This window comes from Gopherus flavomarginatus, chromosome 2, assembly GCF_025201925.1.
Source record: "Gopherus flavomarginatus isolate rGopFla2 chromosome 2, rGopFla2.mat.asm, whole genome shotgun sequence".
Lineage (NCBI taxonomy): Eukaryota > Metazoa > Chordata > Testudines > Testudinidae > Gopherus > Gopherus flavomarginatus.
In genome coordinates, this window is record NC_066618.1 from 84,753,123 (window position 1) to 84,780,819 (window position 27,697).

The window sequence follows — 27,697 nt, forward strand, 5'->3', positions numbered from 1 at the left end:
CTGATTTTTGTTTAGTGGCAGGAAGTGGTGGCAGGCATTTCGTACAGCTTTAAGTTCTAGAACATTGATGTGCAGGGAGGTCTCGGAGGGAGACCACAGCCCGTGGACTGTTTGGTGATAGATGCGGGCACCCCAGCCCGTTAGAGATGCGGGCATCCCAGCCAGTTAGAGATGCGTCGGTAGCCATTATCAGAGTTGGGGAGGTGGAAGGGGACTCCAGAGCAGAGGTTGAAGGGGACTGTCCACCACAGGAGAGAGTCTTTGACTCGGAAGGGTATGGTCAGAGGTTTGTTTAGTGAGTGCACGTTTGGTCTGTAAAGCGTGGCCAGCCACGCTTGGAAGCACCTCATGTAAAGACATGCATTCTGGACCTCGAAGGTGCATGAGGCCATGTGCCATAGTAGTTGGAGCCAGTCTCATGCAGTGATCTGAGGGCTGTCGTGAAGTTTCGTAGCCAGTAGTTTTATGGTGGGAGAGAAGCTCGTCTGGTTCTGGAGTCGAGGTCTGCTCCCATAAACTCTAGGTGTTGGGTAGACGTAATGTGGATTTGTTTCTGTTTATTTGCAGGCCCAGAAATTGGAAGCAATTGATGGTGAGTTGTGTGAAGCAGAGGGCTTCGTCGAATGCAGAGGCTTTGAGAAGGCAATCGTTGAGGTAAGGGAATATTATGACCCCTTTTTTCCTGAGGTAGGCAGTGACTACCGCTAGGAGCTTGGAGAAAACTCAGGGGGCAGTGGAAAGGCCAAAGGGCAGAACTCTGTTTTGGAAATGCATTGAGCTGAGGGTAAAACAAAGGAAGCATCTGTGGGCTGGATGGATAGTGATGTGAAAATAGGCATCCTGTAGGTCAAGGGCTGAAAACCAATCGCCCTGCTCCAGTGCTGGAATTATGGTGGTAAGAGTAACCATCTTGAACTTCTGCTTTTTGATAAATTTGTTGAGCCTCCTGAGGTCAAGGATCGGTCGCCATCCTCCAGTTTTCTTTTCTGTTAAGAAATAATGGGAGTAGAACCCTTTCCCCTTGTGACATTCAGGCACGAGTTCTATAGTCCCCAGTTGAATGAGATGTTGCGCTTCTTGCTGGAGGGGTAGCTCGTGAGAGGGGTCCCTGAAGAGGGACGGGGAGGGTGGGTAGGTGGGAGGTAAGGAGAGGAAGGGGATAGAATACTCAGTTGTGATGACCTCTAGAACCCACTTGTTGGTGGTAATGTTCTGCCATTGGTGCAAATATGGCTGTAGGAAGTGTCCAAAGATAGTTGTAGGCGGTGCATACGCTGAAGTTGAGACGATGTTTTCAAGACCCTTGACCAAAGGTTCAAATCTGCTTATTAGTTGGAGGAAGTTGAGGAGCTCTGGAAGAATTGGGGCGACGCCACGGGTATCTCGATCTCTGACGTTGGTGTTGCTATTGTTGTTCCTGAAATCTGTTGAAATGCTGAGTGTATGGAGGGTAGCGTGGACAGTGGTAAGGTTGATATCTATACTGTCGCTTTCTGGTCGTAGGGGTTTGGATTCCTAAGGACTGGAGAGTTGCCCTTGAATCCTTCATTGAGTGAAGCACCTCATTCATGGTGGAAGCAAAGAGTTTATCATCATTGAAAAGAAGATCCTCTATGGTACTTTGAGCCTCACGAGGAAAAGAGGAAGAGGAGAGCCATGAACATTGGCGCATGACCACTGCAGTAGCGGTGGATCTTATTGCGGTATTGGCTTTATCCAGAGCTGCTTGAAGAGCCGTGTGTGATATGATTTGACCGTCAGAAACCAAAGCTGTGAACTGTTGTTTCTTTTGATCTGGATTGTGTTCAATAAAGTCCATGAACTTGTTATAGTTTTTGTGGTCAGACTTTGCCAGAACAGCAGTAAAATTGGCAATTCGAAATTGTAAAGTTGAAGAGGAATACACTTTGCGACCAAGGAGGTCCAAGCATTTTCTTTCCTTGTTGGCTAGGGTGGAGCAGGAATATTGTTGTTTGTTCCTTTGGTTGGCTGCGTCCACTACCAGTGAGTTTGGTGCAGGATGTGAGAAAATGAATTCAGAGCCCTTAGATGGAATGAAGTATTTACAGTCCGCTTGTTTGCAGGTAGGTTGGCTTGTGGCTGGAGCCTGCCAGATAGACTTACCCGGTTCCAGAAGGGCTGCACTGATTGGTAATGCCAGCCTGAATGAAGAATAGGGTTGCAGGATGTCCGTTAACTCATGTTGTTGGTCCGGGACTTCCTCTAAGTTGATTCTAAGCTAGCTGGCAACCCTTTTAAAAAGGTCCTGGAATTTCAAAAGATCGTCTGAAGACGTTTGAGGGGAGGGAAGTAAGGCTTCTTCAGGTGTTACTTCAGCTGCTGCTGAGTTAGAGGCAGGAGTTAATTGATCCTACAAATGGGAGGGTGCTGCCAAATGTGTCATATCATTTTGACGTTCGTTTGGTGGTGCCAAGCAAGTGCCGCGCCTTGTTGAAGTGGAGTAGCGGGTGTGCTGCCGAGGAAAAAGATGCCCATGGTGCCCAATATTGCCATGGTGGTGGGAAAGGCATAGATGGTGCCATCCAGGGGTTCCCACACCAGGAGGCAGGATCTCGAGGATAGTCTGAGGTAATTTTCCTGTGCCTACTGGTGACAGGTGTCCGAGGGTGGGAGTCTGTATACATCGAAAAATCACCCTGTATTTCAGGTTCCTCTTCACTGGAGGAAGGCTGTTCGGACCCTGAATCATTCATAGGAGAGAAGCAGTCCTTAAGCAAGGGTGACTGCAGCATAAGTGACACCAGGAAGTCACTTGACTGGGTAAACTGCGGAGCTGAGGCAGCTGAAGGTGAAGGCTGAAGCTGATAGAACTGCTGTGAGGGAATCCGGGTCTGCACCGGAGTTCTCAGTCTTGGCTCAGTGCTGTCAATGCCAGTACCAGAGCCGGTGCCGTCCTATTAATAGCGGGCTGCGGTGCCTCAGGGAGATCCTGGTATGTCGGCATCGCGTTCGTCGCGGTGCCGATGGGTGCCATAATCAAGGCAGGCAACTGAAAGCCTGTAGCCTTGGCACCGGAGCTTGGCGTTGCTGCTGCAACCAAAGGCGGGTTTGGCGTGGTGTCTGAGGAGCCCGGCTCATCAAAAGTGCTCAAGTGGGGGAGCACAGGTAAGGAAATAGTAGATCTGACTGTGTCCGAGTGTTTCTTTTGCGTTTGACAGAAGGTGCCCTCTTTTTGACGTTTTCTTCTGCCTTTTTGAAGTGGGAGAGCTGTGGCGGTGAGCGGAGGCAGAGTCCACGCCAAGGTCTGAGGCTGACCCTAAGGATTTTTGAAGTAATATGAGTTTAAGTTTTAGCTCCCTGTCCTTTCTCGCTCTGGAGCTTAGTTTAGCGCAGTGAGAATGTGGGTCTCCCCCAAGTATTTTATGCACTGCGAGTGTCCATCCTAAAGAGGAAAAGGTTCCTTACAGAAGGAGCAGCGCTTAAAGCCTGTGGAGCCAGGCATGTCTGAAGCAGCTGTGGCTGAGAGAATTTTTTTTTAAATGGTAGAAAAAAAGGGTAAGTAACACTAACTAATAAACAAGAAACTAGCTAACTACAAGTTATTTTAAGATGAGGAAAGAAATTCTTTAACGAGTCTGCTGAGCTCCGTCTCAAGCCGGGGACAGTAGGGAAGGAAGTGAGGGAACAGGCAGCGCATGCTCACTAAGAGGTATACTCAGAGCGGCGGGGGGGGGGGGGGGGGGGGGCAAGAGGCTGGTACTGTGCATGCATGGCTGGTACTAGTACTGCTGCAGAAATCTCCGATCAAAGGCACAGGGGCGCATCGACACCTGGAGTGGAGCACCCACAGGGACATCTCTCGAAGAACTGCCTTTTTTGTTTCAGTTTTCGCCAAAAAGGTAGGCATTGATCAGATGACTATCATAGTGAACATCAGTGTAAATGGGATAGGATCTGAGGCTAAAATAAGTCCAGAACAAGTTAAGAATGACTTAGACAAGTCAGATGTCTTCAAGTTGGCAAGGCCTGACCAGATACATCCTAGAATACTTAAGGAACTGGCTGAATGGATCTCAGCCAGTAGTGATGATCTTTGAGAACTCATGGAGGATGGGATTGATCTCAGAGGATTGTAAAAAGGCAAATATATTGCCTGAACTGCCTATCTATAAAAAGGGGAATAAGGACAACTGAGGGAATTATAGACCAGCCAGGTTATCTTCAGTGCTCAGAAAGATAATGGAGCAAATAATCAAATGGTCAATTTGTAAGCACGTAGACAAAAATAAGGTGTTAACTAACAGTCAATTTGGATTTGTCAAGAACAAATCATGTCAAAACAACCTAATATTCTTTTTGGACTGGGTAACAAGCTTTGTGGATGGAGGAAAGTAGTCGTGATATATCTTGACTTTTGTAAGATTTTTGATACTGTCTCATGTGACCGTCTCATAAGCAACTAGAGAAATAAAGCCTACAGAAATGAACGTACTATAAAGTGGGTGCACAACTGGTTCGAAAAGTGTACTCAAAGAGTAGTTATCAATGGTTCACAGTCAAGCTGGAAGGGTATATTGAATGGGGTTCTGCAGGAATCTGTCCTGGGTCCGTTTTTATTCAGTATCTTCAAAAATTATTTGGATAATTGAATAGAAAATATATTTATAAAGCCTGTGGATGACATAAAAATGGGAAGGGTTGCAAGCGCTTTGGAGGACAGGATTAAAATTCAAAATGATCTTGACATGATCTAAAATATGTAAGACAAAATTCAGTAAGGACATATGCAAAGTTTTACAACTTAGGAAGGAATAATCAACTCCATAAATACAAAATAGGAAATGACTGTCTAGAAAAGAGACCTGCAGAAAAGGATCTCAGGGTTATAGTGAATCACAAACTAAATAAGAATCAACAATGTAACACTGTTGCCCAAAACAAAAAAAAAGTGAACATCATTCTGGGATACATTAGCTGGAGTGTTGTAAGCACAAAGTGACCAGATGTCCCCTTTTTAAAGGGACAGTCCTTTTTTAGCACTTTTTCTTATATAGGCACCTATTATCCCCCCACCCTGTGTCCCGTTTTTTCAGTTTCTATGTAGTTACCCTATGTAAGCAAGACACGAGAAGTAATTCTTCTGCTCCACTGAGCACCAATAAGGCCTTAAATGGAGAACAAGAACGAGTTAGACAACCGCCTGTCAAGGATGATCTAAATAATACTTACTCCTGCCTCAGTACAGGGGACTAGACTAGATGACCTATCGAGGTCCCCTTCCAATCCTACATTTCTGTGATTCAATGAGGCTTAACTGAAAAAAAAGACATGACATCTGACACCAAATGTGAACACAATGCTTCCTCAATCTGCTTCAAAACACAAGTTGTGGCAACTCTGAACTTACCCACTTCCTGTAGTTTGGTACTGTTTACAAAAGGAATGCAAAATGAACCAAAACCCAGCCCCAGCCTTCTTCCCAAACTTGGCTACTTGCAGAGTTCCGCTCTGAAGTCTTACTTACATGAGAAAGTGTGTTTTGGTATAACCCAAAGTGTGAATTTAAAACAATATAGTTATACTGGTATAATTAGAGCCCTGCACAAATACAAAATTGGTATTTGCATCTGATCCGCAAACATGGTCCAAAAATGCGTATATCTGCAGGTTTGCATGACTCTACGTATAACTGTGTGTGGACACTTATCCTGGTACAAGAGTTGCTTCTTTTCGGGTTTGGCTTATGCTGTCTGGGATGGGGTTTAAGCTAACCAAATAAAGCCACTCATCTATACTGTAATAAGATTCTTCATATGATGGGGAATACCAGTATATCTATATTGATATAATGGGTAAAACTTTCCCATGCATATAAGCCCACATAACTCACATCCTAAACTCTCCAAAGAGCTGCTCCTACCTCCTTTATATCCAGACAGGGTAATAAACCACCTACAACAAACGTGAGTAAAACATGTTTAACATATTTCAGGAGGCTCATGACATGCCAAAAAGGTAACATTTTCAGGCAATTCTACAGGCACTTCATAGTCAATTAAAATACATGATCAATTAGTAGTCCTTGTTAAGATGAGCATCAATGATTAAGTCAGGCAAGGAAATGAAAATGATATAGTTACTCACCTTAATGGTTTTACATATTACATTTTAAATACTGTTATTTATAAACTGAAGTTGCTGGCTAAAATTAGTGTGATTTTTAAAGCCCTAGGGATCTGCAAGCATATACTAGCCTATATTCTCATGTGGAGTCCCATTGACTTCAAAAGGGTTCTTCTCAAGGATCCCTTTGAAGGATCAGGATCCAAAACTGGTCTTGTAACCTGACCCTCCCATTTTAAAAAGTGAAGTGATTGAATATAATCATACTTTGTAGGATCTGAAACAAAATCTTTTGAAGTCTTTCTGCTGTATGTGTTCCATTAATTTTAGGATTAAACTATGCTTAAATCTTCCAAGGATTTAATTAATTTAATATTTTAATATGTAACCGAAGAATAACTCCACCAAAACAAATATGAACATTTAAAAGCTCAAACTCAGAGACAGAATTATAAATTAAAACTAAAAAGGTATACATGTGACTACGAATAGGAATGTGTTCAACAATTGCTTTAATTTATGAATTTCTCATCTGCTTTCTAATGTTTGTTTTTGAGAAATTCTACAAAATTCAGAAGAATTCTTGATGAAAATCTGGAGTTATACATAGTTGATAGATTAAAAATCTAGACTAAAACACCTATCTATATCAGTATTCAGAGATAGCTTTAATAATTTGGATATCAAAAGTAAACTACAAATATCAGACAAGCTTTGAAATATATCAACTAATTTTGAGATTCTCTTAGTACATGTTGAGAACAGTATGCAAAATAATTTTAGCTAAATTAAGACAAAATGAGATTACCCAGTTTAGACATTATGCTATAGTTGCCTGTCCTAGAAGACACTGTATTTGTAAATGACAATTTGGCCAGTTAACTTTTTCAGTCTCATTACAAAGACATTTTCGTTACAAGAACATGCATAAAGTTCAACTACACCACCATACATTTTACATGAGCACTGATATATAAAATATAGAACTGTACAGAAACTGTTTTACAGCACAAATTGAAGTCTGTGAGGCTAGCAGTGTTAAAACTTGTACTTCAGTTTCTAATAAGGTAACTACACAATTGACTGACTGGTTTTAAAAAGAGAATAGCACTGAACTCCTAAACACCAGCATTATTAGTTACAGTATTGAAATTTATCTACAGAAAAATCCAAATTCTCCAGATTTTATAGAATTAATGTTATATGCAATGGTTTGAATTCATATAACCTAAAATGAAGGCCACATAACGCATTTGTGACCTGTGGAGTTTTTATTAACCATCTTTTATTCTGATTGATTTTTCTCCGCCAATGGATGTAATAAGAGCTACTCAAGAAAGGAAGTTGGACTAGAAAACATACACGATGACTCTATTGATAGTTACCTTAGCAAAATGTTGGCAGTAGTTCTAAAATGGAAATGTTAATATACATATTAGATATGTGGAGGTAAAACATTTCCAATACCACTATTTATGCCTTCTAACAGTATTCTGCTAATGCATACAAAATATACTTTATTCACATAACATACTGATATTGAATTTCAGATAGTAGGTCACATTCTTTAGTTTCATATGGTATAAAGGTAAAATAGTAGGGGCATGGAAGGGTAAGGATTTAGCAGAAAATGCTATCAACAGGAGAGTGTAAGATGGTAAGATAATGTGCCATGGGAGATGTGCTTTATCTTAATCCCTCTATTTGGTTTCTTTTCCCATTACAAGCCTGTCCTTCCCCTCTCAGAATTTAAAGATATACCAACTTACATACTCATTAACTTTACTTCACCATTTACATCCCTGTTGAAGTTTAAAATCTTCCTGCTCACATACATTTGTGCATTTACGATTTGAGGGTTTAAAAAAAAACAAACAAACCAAACCAATTATTTATTGTAGTTTTCTATATATTTTATTAACGGAACAAAATCCTGCATTTTTCTGGGTACACTATTATCATAATTATCATCAATAGCTCTTTGCGTACAATATTTTTTCTGTTATACAATTGAGAAGGTTTCTTCTGTAACCGTTTTTCTTTTAAATTTTTTGGGGGAGAATTTAGCACTCCTAAAAGACACTGGATGAGAACCTCTTGAAACTATAGTTATCATCTAAATCTCCATAACACAGGAATAGCAGGGGCTGCTGCAGTGCGAGCTTCCCCCCAGAAAAGCCTAATGAATGTTCCTCAATTCTAACTTGGAAAAGAAACTGTTGCTTACTGTAATTTTGGTTCTTCGAGATGTGATGAGGATGTGTATTCCACTTAAATATTGGCGCACCCACCTACCTGAAGCTGGAGAATTTTGCCTAGTAGTACCCAGAAGAGAGAGCACTCACACCTCGTGCTCATAGCTCCGCGCCCTTGGCTATATGAAGCACTGCCTCCTCAACCCCCAAGTTCCTTCACACTGAATGCCGAAAGACTAGATTCCAGTGCAGCGGGGACAGAGGGTGGGTCGTGGAATAGGTCCAATATTGACACTTCACTGAGGAACACTATTGATGTAGCTTGAACTCTCACAGAATGAGCCTGCACCCACTGAGGAGACATAGTTGAAGTTATTTCATACGCAGTCTTAATACAGGATGTTTAGAGATTATTTTGAAGAGACTGCTTGTGACGATTGGGATGATTGTGATTCTGTGTGAGGAAGTCAAGATGGAGAGGAAGGGTTAGGGAAGCTGAATCCACAACACAAGAAGGTCAGAGAACCAACACGGACTTGCACAGGCTGGGGCAATGAGGATGAGCTTGGCCTGACCCACTTTCAGCTTGAGAATGACCTGTGGAATGATCAGGATCAGAGGAAAAGTGTACAGAAGAGCCAGCTGCCTGATGAGACAGAAGGGAGCCCAGACTGAGACCCTCTAGAGAGCAGAAAAGAAGGTATTTTCTGTTGTCCCTTGTAGCAAACAGGCTGAATGTCAGAATGCTCCAAGCTGCGAAGATGACCTGCAGGGCACTTGTCTTAAGGGACCACTCATGACTCAGGGAATAATTTCTGCTGATGTCCATGAGATGATTCAGTGTGCTGGGAAACTGATTGGCTCTTGGAGTGATATGCTCCTCAATGCCGAACTGACACAACCTATCTGCCTCTTGGCAAAGCACCCTAGAGTGCACTCCCCTTTTCCTGTCACATAATATATCATGGTGGTATTATCCATAAGTGTGCAAAACACTGAGCCCAAATATGATTCAGGAAGATGTGACAGGCATTGTTGATGGCCCAAAGTTCCAGCTCATTGATCTTCACTGAGGCCTCCTGTACTGACAACAGACCTTGAACTTTCAGCAACCCCAGATATGTTCCCCAGCCCATCAGGGAGGCATTGCTGACAACAGATCTGATTGGTAGGGGCTGGACAAATTGAATGCCCTGGGATATAATTTCCAGAAGCATCCACCACTGCAGGGAATCCAGGACCAGTTGGAGATAGATGGACTAATCTGTCCAAGGGGTAGAGAGTCAAATGGTAAACTATCCTGAGCCACATTCGAAATGGTCGAAGATGCAACCCTGTGAGCAGGACCACGTGCGCGCAAGGAGACGTGTGGCCCAAGAGTATCAGGCACATCTGAATTGTAGTGGAAGGCTGAAACTGCAGACCGAGGTAAATCACCTGAAAATGGTCAGACAGTAAAAACACTCAAACTGACACAGTCTATTAGGGCCCCAATGAACTATTTTCTGAACAGGAACCAAAGCTGACTTCCCAGTGTATAGGATGAGACCCAGTTGAGTAAGTGCAGCGTAGTGTCTATATGAGAAAAAACTTGCTCTCTGGATTTGCCCGTCAGCAGCCAGTTGTTTAGATACAGGAAGATATGGGTTCCCGTCTTCCTGAAGTACACTGTCACCATAACCATACACCGTGGAACTATTTCCACCACTCCCAATGTTAGCGAAGAACCAACCAGCTCGAGCAGTGTCTTGTGAGGAGGATCCCTGAAGAGGGATGGGGAAGGAGGTGGAAAAGGGGCATGGAGAGGAACTGGATTGCACAGACGAATCTGACAGTGTCTAGGACCTAGCTGTCAGAGGTAATTGAGTGCCAAGCTGTCAAGGCTTTTTTCCCCCCACTTTGAACTTTAGAGTAAAAATGTGCGGTACCTGCATGGACCCTTCTAAGCTTAATTCCTAGCTTAGATCTGGTAACGCTGCCACCAGCCAGAAGTTTGTCTGGCACACTTTCTGTTCCCCCAAAACCTTCCCTGGGGAACCTAAGACCCAAACCCCGTGGGTCTTAAAACAAGGAGGTATTAATCAGGTTCTTAAAAAGAAAGCTTTAAATTAAAGAAAAGAAAAGGTAAAAATTATCTCTGTAAAATCAGGATGGAAAATGCTTTACAGGGTACTCAGATTCATATACACTAGAGGGTCCACCCCGCCTCCAGCCTGAGATTCAAAGTTACAGCAAACAGAGGTAAAAATCCTTCCAGCAAAAAGACACATTTACAAGTTAAGAAAACAAACATAAGACTAATCCACCTTGCCTGGCTATTACTTACTATTTTGAAACATGAAAGACTGATTTAGAAAGATTGGGAAAGCCTGGGTGTACGTCTTGTCCCTCTCATTCCCGAGAGCGAACAATGAACAAAACAAAAAGCACAAACAAAGACTTCCCTCCACCAAGATTTGAAAGTATCTTGTCCCTCTATTGGTCCTCTGGTCAGGTGTCAGCCAGGTTTACTGAGTTTCTTAACCCTTTACAGGTAAAAGAGACATTAACCCTGAACCATCTGTTTATGACACAGGCACTGTAAATATGGGCCAGCCAGCCCCCAAAGAGACGGGGATGAAGAGGGCAGAGTAACTACTGGACCAGTGCTCTAAGTCTGCTTCTTGAACAATCTACAAACAGAACAATGCTCTTTAAGGTGGGTCTTCCCAAGACAAAGCAAGCACAGCATATGGAGATTGCCCCTCCACACAAAGGACAGAGTTTATACCCCAGTGAAGGCCTCACCAGGGAACACCATCTACTAACGACTAACACTAAGGGCAAGACTACACTACAAAATTAAGTCGACCTTAAGTTACATCAACTTACTGCCACTGCAGTAATTAAACTGATTTTGCATGCCCACACTATGATCCCTGTGTCAGTGGTGCATGTCCTCACTAAAAGTGCTTGAATCGATTTAACTCAGTGTGCAGCACTGTGGGACAGCTTCTGAAAGGCAGCAGTCAATGTAAGCAATGCAGTGTCTACATTGACATTGCATCGACCTAACTACTTGACTTGAATGCTACCTCTCACGGAGGTAGAGTTATTAAACCACTCAAGTGGATGAGTTACATTGGTGGGAGCTACATTTTAGCATAGACATTTACAGAGTTAGATTGATGTAAGGCAACTTACATTGACCTAACTGTAATGTAACTAACTAGCTATATATAACAAAGTAGGCTGCTAAGTCTAAGGCCTGGTCATAGGGCTTAAGTTGATGCAGTGTCAGTGCAGACACTGTGTTGCTTACATCAATTGTTGCTGCCTTTCAGAAACCATCCTACAATCCCCCACATACTAGCAATTAAATAGGTGCAAATGCTCCGGGTGAGGATCTGCACAGCCAACACAAGGAGGATAGCATGGCCGTGTAAAACCGCTTCAAATACTGCAGTGGCTGTACGTCAACATAACTTCGGTTGACTTAATTCTGTAGTGTAGACTTGTCCTAAATGTGAGGTTGTGAGACTACAACCACACAGAGCTCCAACTCCAGCCACAGGCCGTGAGAAGGAACTGGGGGGCGGGGGAAGGCGGGAGGGCTGAGCAGGGCTGCTTCATATAATGAGGGGAGGAGCCACAGCCACAAGGTACAAGCGCCGCCCATTTACGGGTACTGATAGGCAAAAGCCTCTGGTTCTGGCGCACACATCCCTGAGTGTCATACACATCTGCAACTGCTCGAAGAAAACCCATGTTTATAATTTGTTCTGGCTAATACTTCATAAGTGATAGTGCAGAAACAACCTAATATTTATTCCATTCTCAGTACTTCTTTTGGAAAAGTACCTATACTCAGACTCCTCTGGAAGAACCCTAGACTCTTCTTCCAGCAAATGCATCTCCAACCTTGTCTTTCTCCTTGGACACTCAATTCTTCAGACCCTGGTTTTCTTACTAAAGTTACTTATTGTTGTAATATTTTCATTTTCACCGCCTTATTCCTGTTTTTTGTCAGTTTCCCTAAAGTATTCAAAGAAGGCATTTGCAATTCTGGAATGTATGCACACATTCTTCTATGTTTAATACTTATCAAAGAAAAAAAATCAGAAAATTCATAACCCACAGATTTTGTTTTCTATTACGTTTAATCAAAACCAATAATCAAATACAGCAGCCTTCTGAAAATACATCCATTCTATATATTTTCTCTGATTATTTTTGACAATACTCAAGTTCAGTGAAGTGGCATAGTGCCTGAATTTTTTCTAGTCATCAAAACTTTATGTCATAAAATTTATGGAGGACAGCACTGCTCAGGTGATCGGTAATGGGAGCTTGCCCTGTCGAGGCCTGAAGCACAAATCTAACCCAGGGTTAGTAGGGAATGAAAGTTTCAGTGTGACAGCTGCTTAGCCTGTGTGAAAGGAATTGGAAGTCTGTCCAACTTGAGTGGATGTATGTTCATGACAACACAGTTATGCTCACAAGTATTGTCAATTTAGTGCAAATTGCCACCTTTTATGGCAGTTTCAGCACAGAGGCCAAAGACTGAGTGAACATACAGAATTAACTATCCTCACCCCTATAAAAGTTGTTCAGTGCCCAAAGACTCTCTCTTTGCTTACTGCACCCAAATGGTGAAGGTAAAGGAAGGAGAGGCTCCAACCACAGAGGAGCAGTTGCCAACCTGGTAGGTCTTGCAAAAGTGCTCTGGCAAGGGCTGCATCAAAGCATTCCTAGCCCCCATCTTAGTGTGAAGACAGGTTCATGCTGGCCCCCCACTAATTCTCTGGAGGCTGAGAAGTCAGTACATACCAAGGCCATCGAAGAGGCAGCTGGCTACAGAAGAGCCATGACAACATCACCTCAGACATCGGGAAGACCGGTGCCACAATCCAGGCAGTTTTCCCCCTGCCATCCTATTTTGGGAATAAACCATCCCTACAGAACAGAAAATTCCATATCCTCACGGATGGACACAGAGGAGTGGAAAGTTTGGGGCAAGCTATTCCTGAGAAGGGGCAATCTTGGGAATGCTATCGGAAAAATTAATAATAATTATTATTGGAGACAAAATTCTAGCAGCTGAGCAGTCCATTCATCTGTGTGGACTAACTCATTAGTCCCAGACACAGGGAGATACAAGCAGAAGTAAATGGCGTAGTAAAGTACCAAACACTGATTGGCTAAGTCAAATTTTTATAGTACAATATATTTCAAACTCTGCAAAGCAAAGTTGCAGATTCTGACTCTGGGAGTTTATTGATTTAGCAGAAAAGTCAACACTCTCAAACCACACAAGAGGAAAAAAGATCTTATGCTGAAAACTGGGATACTGCTCAGGGTGCAAAAAAACTCTCTCTCCTCTTTTGCTCTTCACATCAAAGTTACAGTTTCCTCGAGTAACATGGTTTAGGCTTGGAATGAGGAGACTGGGTTTCTGTTTCCAATTATCTCACTGGCTCTCTATGTCACACTATACAAGTCAGTTAACAACTCTAGATGTCAATTTACCCATCTGTAAAATGGGTAAAATATCATCTAACTTTCTGGAAATGGTGAGACCTACTCAATGTTTATACAGAATTTTGAGATCTTTAGATGAAAGGCAATATGTAAATTATTATTGTTATGCTCTTATCTGTTGCCAGACGACTAGGAATCAATTATCCAACCTCAACTCCTTTCCCACCCAGACTGACCTGTCTGTATGTATTCACGTGTACACAACAAAACAAAACAGTTTAAAAGTCTCATAATCTTTCTTGCTCTTTCATAACTGACAGGTAATTTTCCAAGGTCAGCTAGGGAAAGCTGTTTATTATGAGCATTAGTTTCTTCCTTTTATATCAAAAAGAGGTCAGAGAGAACAATAGCTATCATAAATTGCTCCCTCAGTCTGTCCTCCCAGCTAAATAAAGATCAAGTTTACTACAATTGCATACAAGTCTCAAAATCTTCTCTGGTTGACTAGATTTGGTCAGATAGGGAAGTAAATGCTCCACTTTAAAAGTCTAGGGAATTTCTGAGCCTAGTCCACTGGAAGAGGGGGAAGGAGGATTGCCATATATGGGTATAACCCAAGTAACTCTTAATACCAACTGGCAAGGGAGTGCAGAGGGATTACAGGGATCTCTTGGGTCTGCAAAGAATGTCATGTGAAGTCTCAAATGAAAGCCAGTGTCACACTGGTCATCTGTATTATTGTGGACTCTCTCTCTCTCACACACACACACACACACACACACACACACACAATGTTTTTAAAGCCTGTATCAAGGTACTGATCACCAGCAAGGAGGATGAGGGCAGGGGAAAGAGATCTCTATCTGGGGGTATACATCAAAGTTTCGCTCCACTATGGAAGGCTAAGATGACATCCTGGCAACTTTCACTGGAGATGTAAAACTATAGCGATTTTGCTTCCTGAAAAAAGGGCCTCAACCAGACCTGGTTGAAAGTGCTTAGAAAGCATTTTATGATTTCGTTTTATATTAACTGTTCACTTCCAATATCCTTATTCAAGAAATAGTGAGTCTATTCTTTGACAATAAATATTTTCACTGTGAAAACATGAATAAGTTTAAGTGCTGTGATGTTAAGCATAACAATGGTCCTGAGTTAAGTCTTACAAGCTGGCATTTACAGTTCCTTTCGGAACAGCAGTCCTGGTAATTCTGTGAGTGTTCAGGAAATAAGGGGCTGGACATCACAGGAGATACCCAGAGAATTTGGGTATTAGCATGTGCCTATCACATCTGTACAGACACAGAAAGGCCTGCGGAGGCCTGGAAGATTGTGCTTGTGCTGCCAGAGACGGTTGTTTTCAGGGAGCTGATCTACAGCAGGCACAGACAAGACTGATTCACACTAATGGCAGGTAGTGGTGAGGTGCCTCACAACGATGGGTACCTTTAGGGAGTGTTCCAATGGAAACACGGGCAACTACAAAACCTCTCTTAGGAAAACACAGCATGCTGAAAAAGGAAAAATTTCCCCTTAAAATTGTGATTAATTTCCACACCCAAGCAGTATAAGATACCTATGACATTTTCACGGGCCAACAGCCATACAGACAATTTTCAGCTAGTTAAGGTTATCTTTATTTTCTAGAAACGATTTTGAGACCATATTAGATCAACTTGTGAAATGAAAACTAAATTACTGACTGACTCCAATTTCTCCCATTTCTACACAGTGGACCTCAGACATCAAAGGTTACTGTTTCAAATAAAGGTTCTCTTTTGAAACAAAAGAATCATAAAAATCTTTTCTCCTAAATCTGAAACAGATTTCTACAATTAACTCTACTGAGATTGTAGCTAGGGATCTTTTATATAGAGTATGTCCTTCTAAAAACGTATTTTGTTGGCAATCAGCAAAATGCCAGAGTTTTGAGAGTTAAACTTCAAGTGTTAGTCTCTTGTGTGCCTTCGTATGAAATATCTGATTCATGTATTTTACTGTGTCTTTCTTCAGTTACTATTTATCAGTAGGACTTAAACCAGGTCAGTATTAACCATGTGTGTAATCTTTGTTTTTATTATTTATATCTGCCACAAGAATTGCTCCTCAAAGATTTATGTATACATGAATGTATATAAAACATCATGACAGCAATATTCTGAATGCTACTGGAAAAATCTGTCATCAATGAACAGTTTGGGGTTATTTTTTTTTAAATAAAAAAGTTTATCTGGGTTATTTGGTATTAAAGTGATTTATAATAATAGGCAGTGAAATAAATCACAGCAATGAAAAAGAGAAGATTAAAATACTTAAACCTAAGCAGGAGAAAATCAAAGCTGATTCAGAACCACATTAATGAACAACTTCTACCCTGAGTAAGATTAAATTTCAAGGAAGTTACAATAATAGCTCAGTGGATTGAGCATTGGCCTGCTAAACCCTGGGTTGTGAGCTCAATCCTTGAGGGGGCCATTTAGGGATCTGGGGTTAAATCAGTACTTGGTCCTGCCAGTGAAGGCAGGGAGCTGGACTCGATGACCTTTTGGAGTCTCTTCCAGTTCTATGAGATAGGTATATCTCCATATATTATTATAATAAAAAAAGTATGCAATGGGCTTGATCTCCATAAATCACACATATTTTTGTATTCATAAAAAGCACACTAACACAACATAACATTTTCCTAGTATGAGTTTGTGAATAAAACACAAATAAAAGGGGAATGAGAGAGAGCTAGAAATGATCAATGATATACTGATATGGTATCAATATTTTAACAAGCACCTCCAAATTCGCTCTTTTTAGCCTGTGAGGAACCTTACATTTATGACTGCACAGTGTGTGTATGTAGGGAGGGAAGGAAAATGTGGAGTCTGCCTATGTTTTCTTTGGAAATGTTTTGAAGCTACCTTTCATTTGGTACAATCTTAGCCATCTTAAAAGGCCAATCATTTGCTCTTAGGAGCATTTATTACAAACCTGATCTAGCAGAGATGTTCTATTAGTATTGAAGAGGGGATTGAATTGTATTAGAAGTAAGGAAATCAACACAACATTCCCCTCTCAGATGGGCGTGCAGAAGTTTAGGGAGGTGCTGCTGGAAGCCACCGCCATTGCACCAGTGAAGCTGGTGACAATTAAGTGAAGAATACCAATCTTTAAGTACATTAGCCTCTAAGCATGGGATTAACAAGTGAAATTCTTCCATTATTGGGATAATTGCCGCTTCCTCTGAAGAGTCTGGTAGTGACCACAGTTAAAACAGAATACTGGACTTGCCTGACCACTATTGTGATGTCACTAATAGTCACAGTTCCTGTGTTCCTCTTAGCCCCTGTGTAGTTTCCAATTGCACCACTGGAAGAACTACAGCAGATGAATTGTCACTTACATAAAATTTCAGACAAGAGAAAAACAGACCTTTGAACAATTCCTGCAACATATAAGATGTAAACATACTTATCATATCAAATACACAAGCCTTTTCACCTCTTTTTATATTGTACTCTTTTTTTTTAAACTGTGTTTGATTTCCTGCATATCCTTCTTGCAATACCTCAAGCAGTAACACAGTACCCAGCTGCAAGTGCATGTCTGTGGATTGTTTTAGAAAAAGTCCTTCTATACGCCAGTAACATGAGCTACCAGTGTTTTATGATCTTTTATACAAGAAAAACTATATTTGGGGGATGGAAATTAATATTCTCAATTTAACCTGTGATTACCCAAAATATGCTCCTGGACTTTTAGTACCAAAAGAAGAGGAGCTAAAGGCAGGTATCTGGAGTTGTCAGGAATAGCATTATCAGCATATACATAGTATGTGAAGGCAGTTTTCTGAAACTATACAATGAAACCAAACAGATGCTGTCTAGTAGTAATGGAGATTATTTCTTTGCTGATGGATAGCAAGTATGCAATACAGTACTCATTAAAACTCAAAGCTAAGATCTGAAGAAGGGAATTCCTTTGGCTCATGAAAGGAAATCTTTGCTATGGTAAATAGCTGATGACATTACATATATAAGTCTGTATGTTAAGTATATGCTAGAGTTTTCTACACTGCTAGATATCATGAAGCTGAACAACCTGAGGAGACTCATACAACTCTCATATATAAAGGCATACGTATATAAGTGAACCATTTATGAACAGAATTTAACCATTTTTTAATTGCAGTCATTGTATGCCACACAAATTTGCTTAAAGCTGTTTAAAATTAAATATAAAATGTGTTCTTACCAAAATAACTTGGAAAAGTACTGGAACAAGATTACTTTCTTCAACAATGCTGTAAAAAATAATTAAAACACATTTTTATTTATATTAATGATCTGTTACTTAAGACAATGAACTTACACAGGGAGCAGTGCAGCACAAGTCTTTGATGCTAAAATCTGTGACCTAGAACCTCATTATTTGACTAACTTTTCATATAAATGAATTCCACTCCAGCTATTAAATAGAAACAGCAATGTAATTCTTCAGTGGAAATTACTCCTTGGTCTGGCCTTACTGATGTGAGGCAAATGAGTGGAACAGTAAGAAAATTAATATTTGTAAAATGGCAGAAATTAATTAAAACTCAGAAACACACTATCAAACAGGCAATGTAGATGGTAAAATAATTTGAACTAACAGACCACAAAGCATACAGCAAATTTATAAGCACACAGTGAATTTTGTATGTATGCCCAATTAACTATCTTCTCTACTCTAAAATAATAATGTCCAATGAATTTGCAGCATTTTTTTTAAAAGTGTTGGGAACTGATCAGCCAGCATATTCTAAATATTTTCTCCATAAAAATCAGATACAGATCATATATTAGAAGAGGGGAATATTCAGAAAAAGGACAACAGCAACAACAATTAAAATGTATACAGCATTTTTCATCCTATAACTGCAAAGTGTTTTATGTGTATTAATAAATTAACCTTCACAACATCCTTGTGAAATAATCATGGGTTCAATTTGCTTCCTTTTAAGTTAACTCTCATTGATTTGAGTGGGAACAGGAACTGGTCTCTTATTTCCAAATGGCTAAAATTTGACTTGCTTTAAAAGTGTTCTACTCTGTTTTAATAATTTAATCTTAATAGCTTACCTCATACAAAAATCAAACTAAGTTAAAAGAATGTTAAGACCACACAGTCAAACACTAAGAAGTTAAAAAATGCCAATATTAAGATTGCTTTTACCACCTTAATTTGACCCCCTTATATCTCTACATTGTGATCAAACAGTTAAAACTATATCATACTATTTTTTCCACAGGGTCCCTGCCTCATTCAGAGCACAGGATGGATAGTGCTCACTGGTCGGGAAGCTATTCGCTATTTAATTTTATCCACATCACTCAACGTGCTCCACTATGGCTTAGTCACCACACACCATCCAAACCATGCCACTGAATAAAGAATTATTCATGTTCTCATGGGCTTTCACTTGGGTGCTTTCATCATTTATGTTTGTGAAGCACTAAGAGACAATGTCTATCTTCCCAACATCCCCATGAGATTAGGTGGTATTGTTATCCCCATTGTACATATGAGGAGCTGAAGCACTGAGAGATCAAGGCCAAAACTGTCCAAAGTGTCCACTAATTTTGGTTGCTGAACTGGAGATGCCTAAAATCTACTTTTTCAGAGTATTTGGTATAGTAATATACAGACAAGCCGCTAACAAGGGGTGAGATATAGACTTTGCTAGGGGATTTCATAGCTACTATTTGCTAGACCATAGAGTAATGATGAGACACTGAAATCCTGAGGTCAATTCCAGATTTTGGAATGGAATTTACTCTATTAGTGTAAACTCTTCAGCCCTTGTCCTCCACTAACCTAACCCTTTCTAACCAGTACTCATGTTCCACCAGCCTGTCCTTTTCTGTCCCTGCTCCCCCACAATCTGACCCTGTCCCTTTCAACATCTACCCGTACCCAACCTGCTCTACCCAGCTCCGCACCTTTACGTTTCAGGGAGGCTGCTCTTCCTTCTCTTCTATGCTATCTAGGTGCCAGCAGGGGGAATACTGAGAGCATAGGAGATACCAGTTCTTATGCCCAGTAGCACAATAGCAGGAAGAAACAGCAATTACCCAAAGTCCAGCTCGGCTCCCGCAGCCCTTGGATTGAGCATGTGCAGATGGCATTTTCTGCAAATTTATCTGCCAGCCTCTAGCAGACCTCTACTGAGCAAGTGCAAACTGCAATTTTCAAAGCAATATAACTTGGTCAAAAGTGGGTGGATTTTCATGGGCCGAACAGAATACATCAGTTAGTCTACCAAATTTTAAGTCCCTACTCTAAAGCGAGGTGGTGCTAGACCTTCTCAATGAAATGGGTGGAAGATTTTTTTTTTTTTAACATTGGAAATACACTATTTTTTCCAGACTCATCTTCAAAAACAGTGGAACCATTTTGCTGAAACTGTACCCAAAACAATTCAGTCTGAGGCAGACAGACAGCATAGAAAGGAAACAGACAACCTTTACTATAGGTTTTGCTGTCAGTTAACACCCATAATTAACAAAGAAACAATTTATCAAAAGAAAATAACCCACCCTCTATTTTTTGTGTAGCAAACAAAAAATCAGGACTTGAAACAGAACTATGTTAACCTGTGCTCTATTAGAAACAGAGGGAAACAACATTTGCTAAGTAGGAAAGAAAAATTTCTTTTTCATGTGCCCAGAGAATACCACTAAAAAAGTAGTGTGCTAGTTGTTTTTATGGGGCTGCTTAGTACAAAATGATTCTGTTATTTAAAAAAATAAACTCAGGGAACTTATTGCTTGCAAATGGTGCTACATCAGTGGTTGTCAACCTATTTACCACTGTGGGATGCATATGTGGCCCACAATGTGTTATGTGGGCCGTATCCAATACTACCTTTCTGGCCCTGAGAATGTCACATGGGCTGCAGTTCTGTGTTGACTGGTCCACAAGCGGCCCGTGGGCTGCAGGTTGAGAACCACTATGCTAGACTGATGATGTGAGAAAACACATACCACCTTCTATTCACAAACCTGCTGTGGAGAGAGGGGTAAGAGTACCGTTCGCTCACTGTAAGAGGAGGTTACTTACTTGTGACTGGAGGTTCTTCAAGATGTGTGCTCCCTATGTGTATTCCTTTGTCTCATGGTTTTGTCCCAGGTGATAAACGGCAGGGTGGACCAATGGTGTCTCCAGTTCTTTCTCCACCATGAATCAACAGATCCACAGCAGAGGGGAAGGAGGGTGGGAAGTAGAATACAGATAGGGACCACACATCTCGAAGATCCTCCAATTACAAGTAAGTAACTTCTTTTTCTTTGAGTGATGGTCTCTATTGTATACCACTGACGGTGACTAACAAGCAATACTTCAGTGGGAGGAGGGTGAGAGGATGAAGATAGAAGGGTTAATGGAGCTGCACCGAAGGAGGCATCCGCTGCCAAGTCCTACACCAAGGCATAATGCGTAGCAAAGGTGTGCCTCGTGCCACTCTATGTATATCCCAGAATGGTATGTTGTGGAGGGAGACCAGGATTGAAACCTGGGCTCTTGTGGAATGAGCCTGAACCCCAGTGTGTGGTAGCATGCCAGATACTTGGTAGCAGAGTGCAATGTACCCTGAAATCCACTTGGAGATTCTCTTTGTTGAGACTGCCCTTCACTCCGTCAGCTGTTGCAACAAACGGTCTGGGGGATTTTCCAATTGGCCTTTTCCTCTGCAGGTAACGTATATCGAGGGAGTGGAGTAGTCATTCCTCTTCTGAGGCATGTGGCTTCAGGAAGAAAACAGGTCAGTGAATGGATTGATTAACGTGAAACTGGGAGATGACCTTTGACAGAAATTTGGAATACAGGCGCACGGAGACTATCTGTATGGAAAGTTGAAAAAGGAGAGTCTGCCATCATGGCCCCAAGTTCACTGACCCTTCCTGGTGAAGTGATAACAAGGAAGGGGATTTTCATGGCATGAAGGGACATAGAGCACGATGACAGTGGTTTGAAGGATGGTTAATTAGTGTGGATAGAACAACGTTGAGGTCAAACTGGGTAGCTCTGAGTTTTATGGGTTGGAAGGGTCTGATGAGACCTTTCCAAAATCTAGAAGTCAACAGGTGTGTAAAGACAGTATCCTTCACCGGGAAGTGGAAGGTGCTAATTGCCGCTAGGTGGACCTTGAGAGAGTTGAAGATAAGACAGGATGCTTTCAAAAACAGGAGATAGTCCAGGAGGAGGGGAATCCTCACCATTTCTGGGGAAGTCCCTTTTTATTGGAGCCAGCAGGCAAAATGTTCCCACTTGGCCCAGTAACAATGCCTAGTGGATTCTTTCTTGCTGCTAAATAGGATGTTTTGCACTTCTGATGAACATGCCCTTTCTAGAGAAGATGCTGGGAAACCAGCACTGTCTGGGCCACCAAGGGGTGATTAGGCTGATTGTCACTCTGTCTCATCTGATCTTGTGGAGTACCCGTGGTAGGAGCAGGAGACAAGGGAAGACATAATTGAATTGGTCCGGCTAGGGGAGAATGAGGGCATCGCCTGAGAGTGATGTCCCAGCCTCCCACTGGAACAATGTGCATTGCATTTTCTGTTCACTGGGGATGCAAAGAGGTCTCTGATCAGAGTTCCCCGTTTGTTGAAGTTGTCCTATAATACAGCGTTGTGGAGTTCCCACTCATGATTGATCATACATTGCCTGCTGAGCGACTCCACAATTGCATTCTGCGTTAAATGCAGCATGTCTTGATGGGGAGCTATAATCTCCCTAGAGATAGAGATGGTCCAGAAAAGTGTGGAGATGCCGGGTCTTCCAGAATAAACATGTCCTGGGGTTCTGATGCTCTCCCAAGTCTACCAGGAGTTAAGGGCACCCACCCTGTACCAGCACCAGAGTGATGGGCTTCCCTGAAACAGAATGGTCTCTTGTTTTATGAGGCACTGATGATGTCAGTGTCGGTGGTCTGTACCCAGCACCAGTGGATCTGTCTTCTTGTGAAGCCTCTTCACATGCTAATGAGGCTTGACACGTGTTCCCCCTCTTGTGGAAGGAGCATCCCCTTTTTGGGCTTGCAGGAAGCCTTACTGCCATGCTTATGGTCATGGTTCCTCACCTCCTGAATAGGCCCCCGGTGTGTGGGGTCCATAATGGTGATACCACCGGTGTCGGACTCTGACTTTGCAGCTGGATGTCTGACTCTCTGACCCCTGGATGCCTTAGGCTAGTGTACAGGGGAGGTTTTCCCGAGCCTGGATCCAAATGAGAACTCATGGAGACTTCCATGAGGAGCTTCTGGAGATGGAGAGCCTGACCTTCTCAGGTGCGGCTGGGGAAAGACTGGCAGATACTGCATCTGGATGTGATGTGGCCCGCACAAGCAGTAGAGACAGCGCTGATGTTCATACTTACTAAAGATACGTGGGTAGGAGGTACAAATTTTAAAGCCTGGGGTCTTTGGCACAGTCTAGTACCCATGAATGGGAACAGGGGAGGAGGGGATTACAAAGTAAAAATTAGCCCCCAAACTATCTATTCTACTCTAAAACTACTAAAAACTATTTAAAACAATAAAAATAGTGTAATTCTGTAAAAACTAACTACATACAACTTTATTCGTTTAAGTGCACCACATGCAAGCAGACCCTGATTGTTCTGACCCGGACCATGCAGCAGTGAGAAGGAACGGGAGACAGTCGGTCTGCCCCATCCCTTTATCACCTCAGACAAAACCATGGGGTATGTGCGTGGACCAATAGGACGCTACTTTTAAATCCTCTGGCTCCAGATACATGGTGCACATATGCAAAGCCTTTGTGGAATACAATAGTGACCCTCACTTGAAGAACCACCATCACTGGCCTCTCTTCTTCGGTTATTAAAAATGGTAACAATTTTTAAGGATGTTTTTGATGATTAAGAACTCAATGACGTACTCATTTCATATAGGCCACTTAGCTGTCATCTCAAGATTGATTTGAATTGGCGATGGAGAATTGCAAGCCTCCTTATTTCAAACTTGTAAGCCATCCAAAACCTGAGCATACACCTTAGCTATTATGTTCTCTCTGAATTATAAAAACACAGAGTAATAATCAAACTTAAATGAACCTTTCTCCCCACCCTTACAAGTCTGTCATTATTTGCAATTAACTTATTTTTTATTAATCACCTGATTTTCTGCATACCTGCAGTGCTTCTGGTAACTAACATATAAATTGTAGTTCTTGGATGACAGAGCTAGGTACCCAAGGGAGAGAAACACAAAATTGCAGAGAGCAGTGAGGAAGTATTTATCCTGAAAAGGTTTCAGATAAAGTGCCACAAGCTAACTGTAACTTAAAAAAACTTGATCTTGTTATGTTGTTATAAAAGTACCATTTCACTGGACAGTTTTCAAGCCCTGTATCAGCATGATTATCTTAGGCAACATAACTCAAAAATGAATTTGCTACAGTAAATTCTCCCTTAAGGGTTCAGTTTCATAGCTGAACCTCTAAACATTTCGTAACACCTAATTTTCACATTTAGTAAAAATATCTGAAGACAACTTTACTGTGAAGAAGAGCAGGGAATAAACTGGAGCATGCTTTTCAACTGAATAGCCATGTTTGTGTTCAGAAAAAATAAGCACTATTGAGAGGTCAGGCAAATACATTGAGAAAGTAAGTTCTACTCTCCTACTCCATGTAACATTTGTTATTTCTTTCCCTCTGCCCTCACCTGAAACTTAGTATTGATTACTTTTTTCCCCTCATGTCCCTTTAGAATGTGCAGAGCTGACATGTATATAGACATAGATGGAGCACACTGGCTAATCAACGCAAAACTTGGGATACAAAGTGCCATGGTAGTTGCACAGACACATATGAAAATAATTCATGTGCACTGACACTCAAACGTAGTCAATTTTCCTTCCACATACACATACGCAAAAATATATACAAACAATACAACATATTCTATATAAAACATACAATGCACAAAAGGAATAAAATTTATAAAAAGGAATATGAATATTTCAAAGTTAAAGAAGAAAACTCAATTTAGGGACAAATTCTGGTCCCTGTGAAGTCAATGGTAAGACCCAATCCCTGGAGGTGCTCTACTAGATCCTTTACCTTTAAAAGTTCTGAGTGCAAGTTTGATTATTTAAATATGGGCATAGATAAAATACTACGTACGTACGTACGTGTGTGTGTGTGAGAGACAGATGTTACCATGTTCTCTGTTGCTGGCTATCATTTAGAGAGAATTCTGGGTTTTTACACAGGAAAAGCCTTAAAAATTGGACAGGAATTTGAATTTGAATTAATCTTTTGAACTCACTTTATAAATGGTTGCATCTTTAAATAAGTTATCAGAAAGCAAAATACAGACAAAATACTTTATTATATCTATCAGTTATACATATTCCATATTGTTTGGAAAATATACAGATGCTTTATATATTTAGGATTATCTTTTATTTGTTCACAAATTACATTGTGTATATAATATTTTATCTATGCCCATATTTAAATAATCAACTTGCACTCAGAACTTTTAATTGATAATGTGCTATTATAAAGGCATGTAGTCATACCTTACGGATATTAATAAATACCACCTTATCGCTGAATCATTGTTATGAAAAGTCATTCATAGGATGACCTGGGACTTGTGCTTTGATTTAAAATAATGGGCAGAAGAATTTATTTTTAAGACATTCTAGTTTGCTTTGTAGCCTAAAGGAAACCCATGGGCTAGAATTTAACACAAGGCAAAGATTTTTTTTTTTTTTAAACACATTGCTTCCATAAATCACTAGACCAGAGAACCAAAACTAGCAATTTTAAATTCAAGTCTGTAGAATAAAGCTGGATTTGAAGTCAAACACTTCATGGGACCAAGAGCCTAAGCCCCTTTTGAAAAGGGGGGAGGGATAGCTCAGTGGTTTGAGCATTCAACTGCTAAACCCAATGTTGTGAGCTCAATCCTTGAGGGGGCCATTTAGGGAACTGGGGTAAAAATCTGTCTGGGGATTGGGTCCTGCTTTGAGCAGGGCGTTAGACTAGATGACCTTCTGAGGTCCCTTCCAACCCTGATTTTCTATGGAAATACTTCTTAGAAATATTATCTTCATAATGGTTGGCTATTGTACCTACTATGTTTATAACGGAAGAAGTAAGGTTTTTGTATTTATGAATGGATGCAATTTCACTCTCCAACTAAATGTTTGTTTAACCTGAAACATTCTGGTACTGTAATTTCCCTTTGCATGTCAGAGTTACAAATTATTATGATTAAAGAACTATACATAAGAAAACATTTTCCTTCCCTGCCCCAACATCTTTGGTTTCAATTTCCAGTTTTTGTATGTCTTAATATGGAGTACCTAATTTGGGGCATATCATAAATTATGAGCAGCATTAAAAAAGGGAATTGAGGAAGGAAAAACAACAACTTGATATCTACAAGCCTGATCATGAAAGGTGTTCAACCTTCACAGTTCCCAATGAAATACAAAACTTGTGGCAAGATCCATGGTTTGGAGTTTAGCCTTCTGTTCAGGCTAGTAAAAATGCACTGTCTTGGGGTTGGAATAATATACCAGTCTAGGAAGGGGCGTGTGCAGGAAATTAAATTTGACTGCTTTTGTAGGGGCACATTAAACACACCCTGCTAGAAGTTGCAGCACAGTACAGACCCGTGTCCTTGAAGCTGCAACCACTAGTGCACATGATGGCTCTGGACCAGAAGGATCTGTCCCCAGTTTCTTCCCAGGGAGAAGTGAGGGCACTCCCTGCTTCTCTGAGTGCAAACAGACCCCAAGACCCATTTAGCTGCTCTTAGCCCCTCCACCATTCTGGAATTCCCCCTCCCTCAGGACCCTTGCCTCAGGGACTGTTCTCCCTTAGCTGCTTCTCCCACACTCACTGCCCCCTCCCTCAGGGAACAGCCCTATGCCCTCATCTCTCCCTTCCCTATACTCCCCGCATCACCATTGGGGACCCTGTGTTTCTCCCTCTCACCATGACTGACCCGTTCCTTTCCTGCCCCACCCCTAGAGGCCTGGGAACACGGACAGCATAACCAGCTGTAGCCCTCCAAAAGCTTTACTTTCTGTCCTGTGCCCTGTGCGTGGGGCCAGGCTGTCATACGCATTTGTTACTCCAGCTGGGACGGCTGTCCTGGGTAGAAGAACACTACTATTGAATACGAGGATTGTCACTCTCTATCATCATTGCTGCTGAATTGGTGGAAGCAGATGGCAGTGCAGAGGTGGGTGAGCTAGAGCAGTGTGGGAAACTGACCACAGATAAGAGCTCTGCTTTGGGCTAGGGCATGCTCCAGGAGCAGACTTCCAGTACGGAAACTAGAAGGGAGAGGCAGGTGCCCCCATCCTTCCTAAATGGTGCCCCTGAAGGGGAGGGGGAGGAGGAGGAAGAAGAGGAGCTCAACTGGCAGCCAGCTGCCCTGCTGCTTCCTCCCTCCCCAGGCTACGGGAGGCATGGAGATTTGGTTGAGGGGGAGGGGAGAAGAGTGCCTGCTTACCCTCCTTGTGCATGCCCCGGAACCTAGAGAAAAAGATAATTTGCTGAAATCAATGGAAATGACAGGTGCTTAGCACTTCAGTATCATACCCTATGTTGGACGAGCAGAACAGCAAAGCAACACCAGCACTCTATTTTTCTAAATTAGTATGGTTACCAAACATTGTACTTTTTTACATGCATCCTATTTGAACACTGGGCTAACCTCCACCAATGTAAACTGCAGATTTCTTGACTACACTTGGGGTTTACTCTGGTGAAGCTACATTGTTGGCTAGCCATTGATTAACAGAAGTGTGACAAATCTCCACTGTAGACAAAGGGATGAGTTTTCCAAAGCACTGAGGTGACTTAGAAGTCTAAATGCTATTGACTTCCAATGAGACAAACTCCCAAGGGCCTAAGCCCCTTTTGAAAAAGGACTTC

General features: G+C 41.5%; 1 protein-coding gene across 8 annotated transcripts in view; it reads right to left on the bottom strand.

Annotated features, from left to right (window-relative positions):
* ULK4 (unc-51 like kinase 4) overlaps positions 1 to 27,697 on the bottom strand; it is a 440,534-nt gene that overhangs the window by 197,570 nt on the left and 215,267 nt on the right. For 7 of the 8 annotated variants that reach the window (XM_050937890.1, XM_050937889.1, XM_050937888.1 and 4 more), the window contains one exon: positions 17,985 to 18,033. The exons of the other annotated variant lie outside the window; for it this stretch is intronic. In XM_050937890.1, the coding sequence (XP_050793847.1) occupies positions 17,985 to 18,033 (49 nt within the window). The remainder of the gene's footprint in view (positions 1 to 17,984; positions 18,034 to 27,697) is intronic. 8 annotated transcript variants of the gene reach the window in all.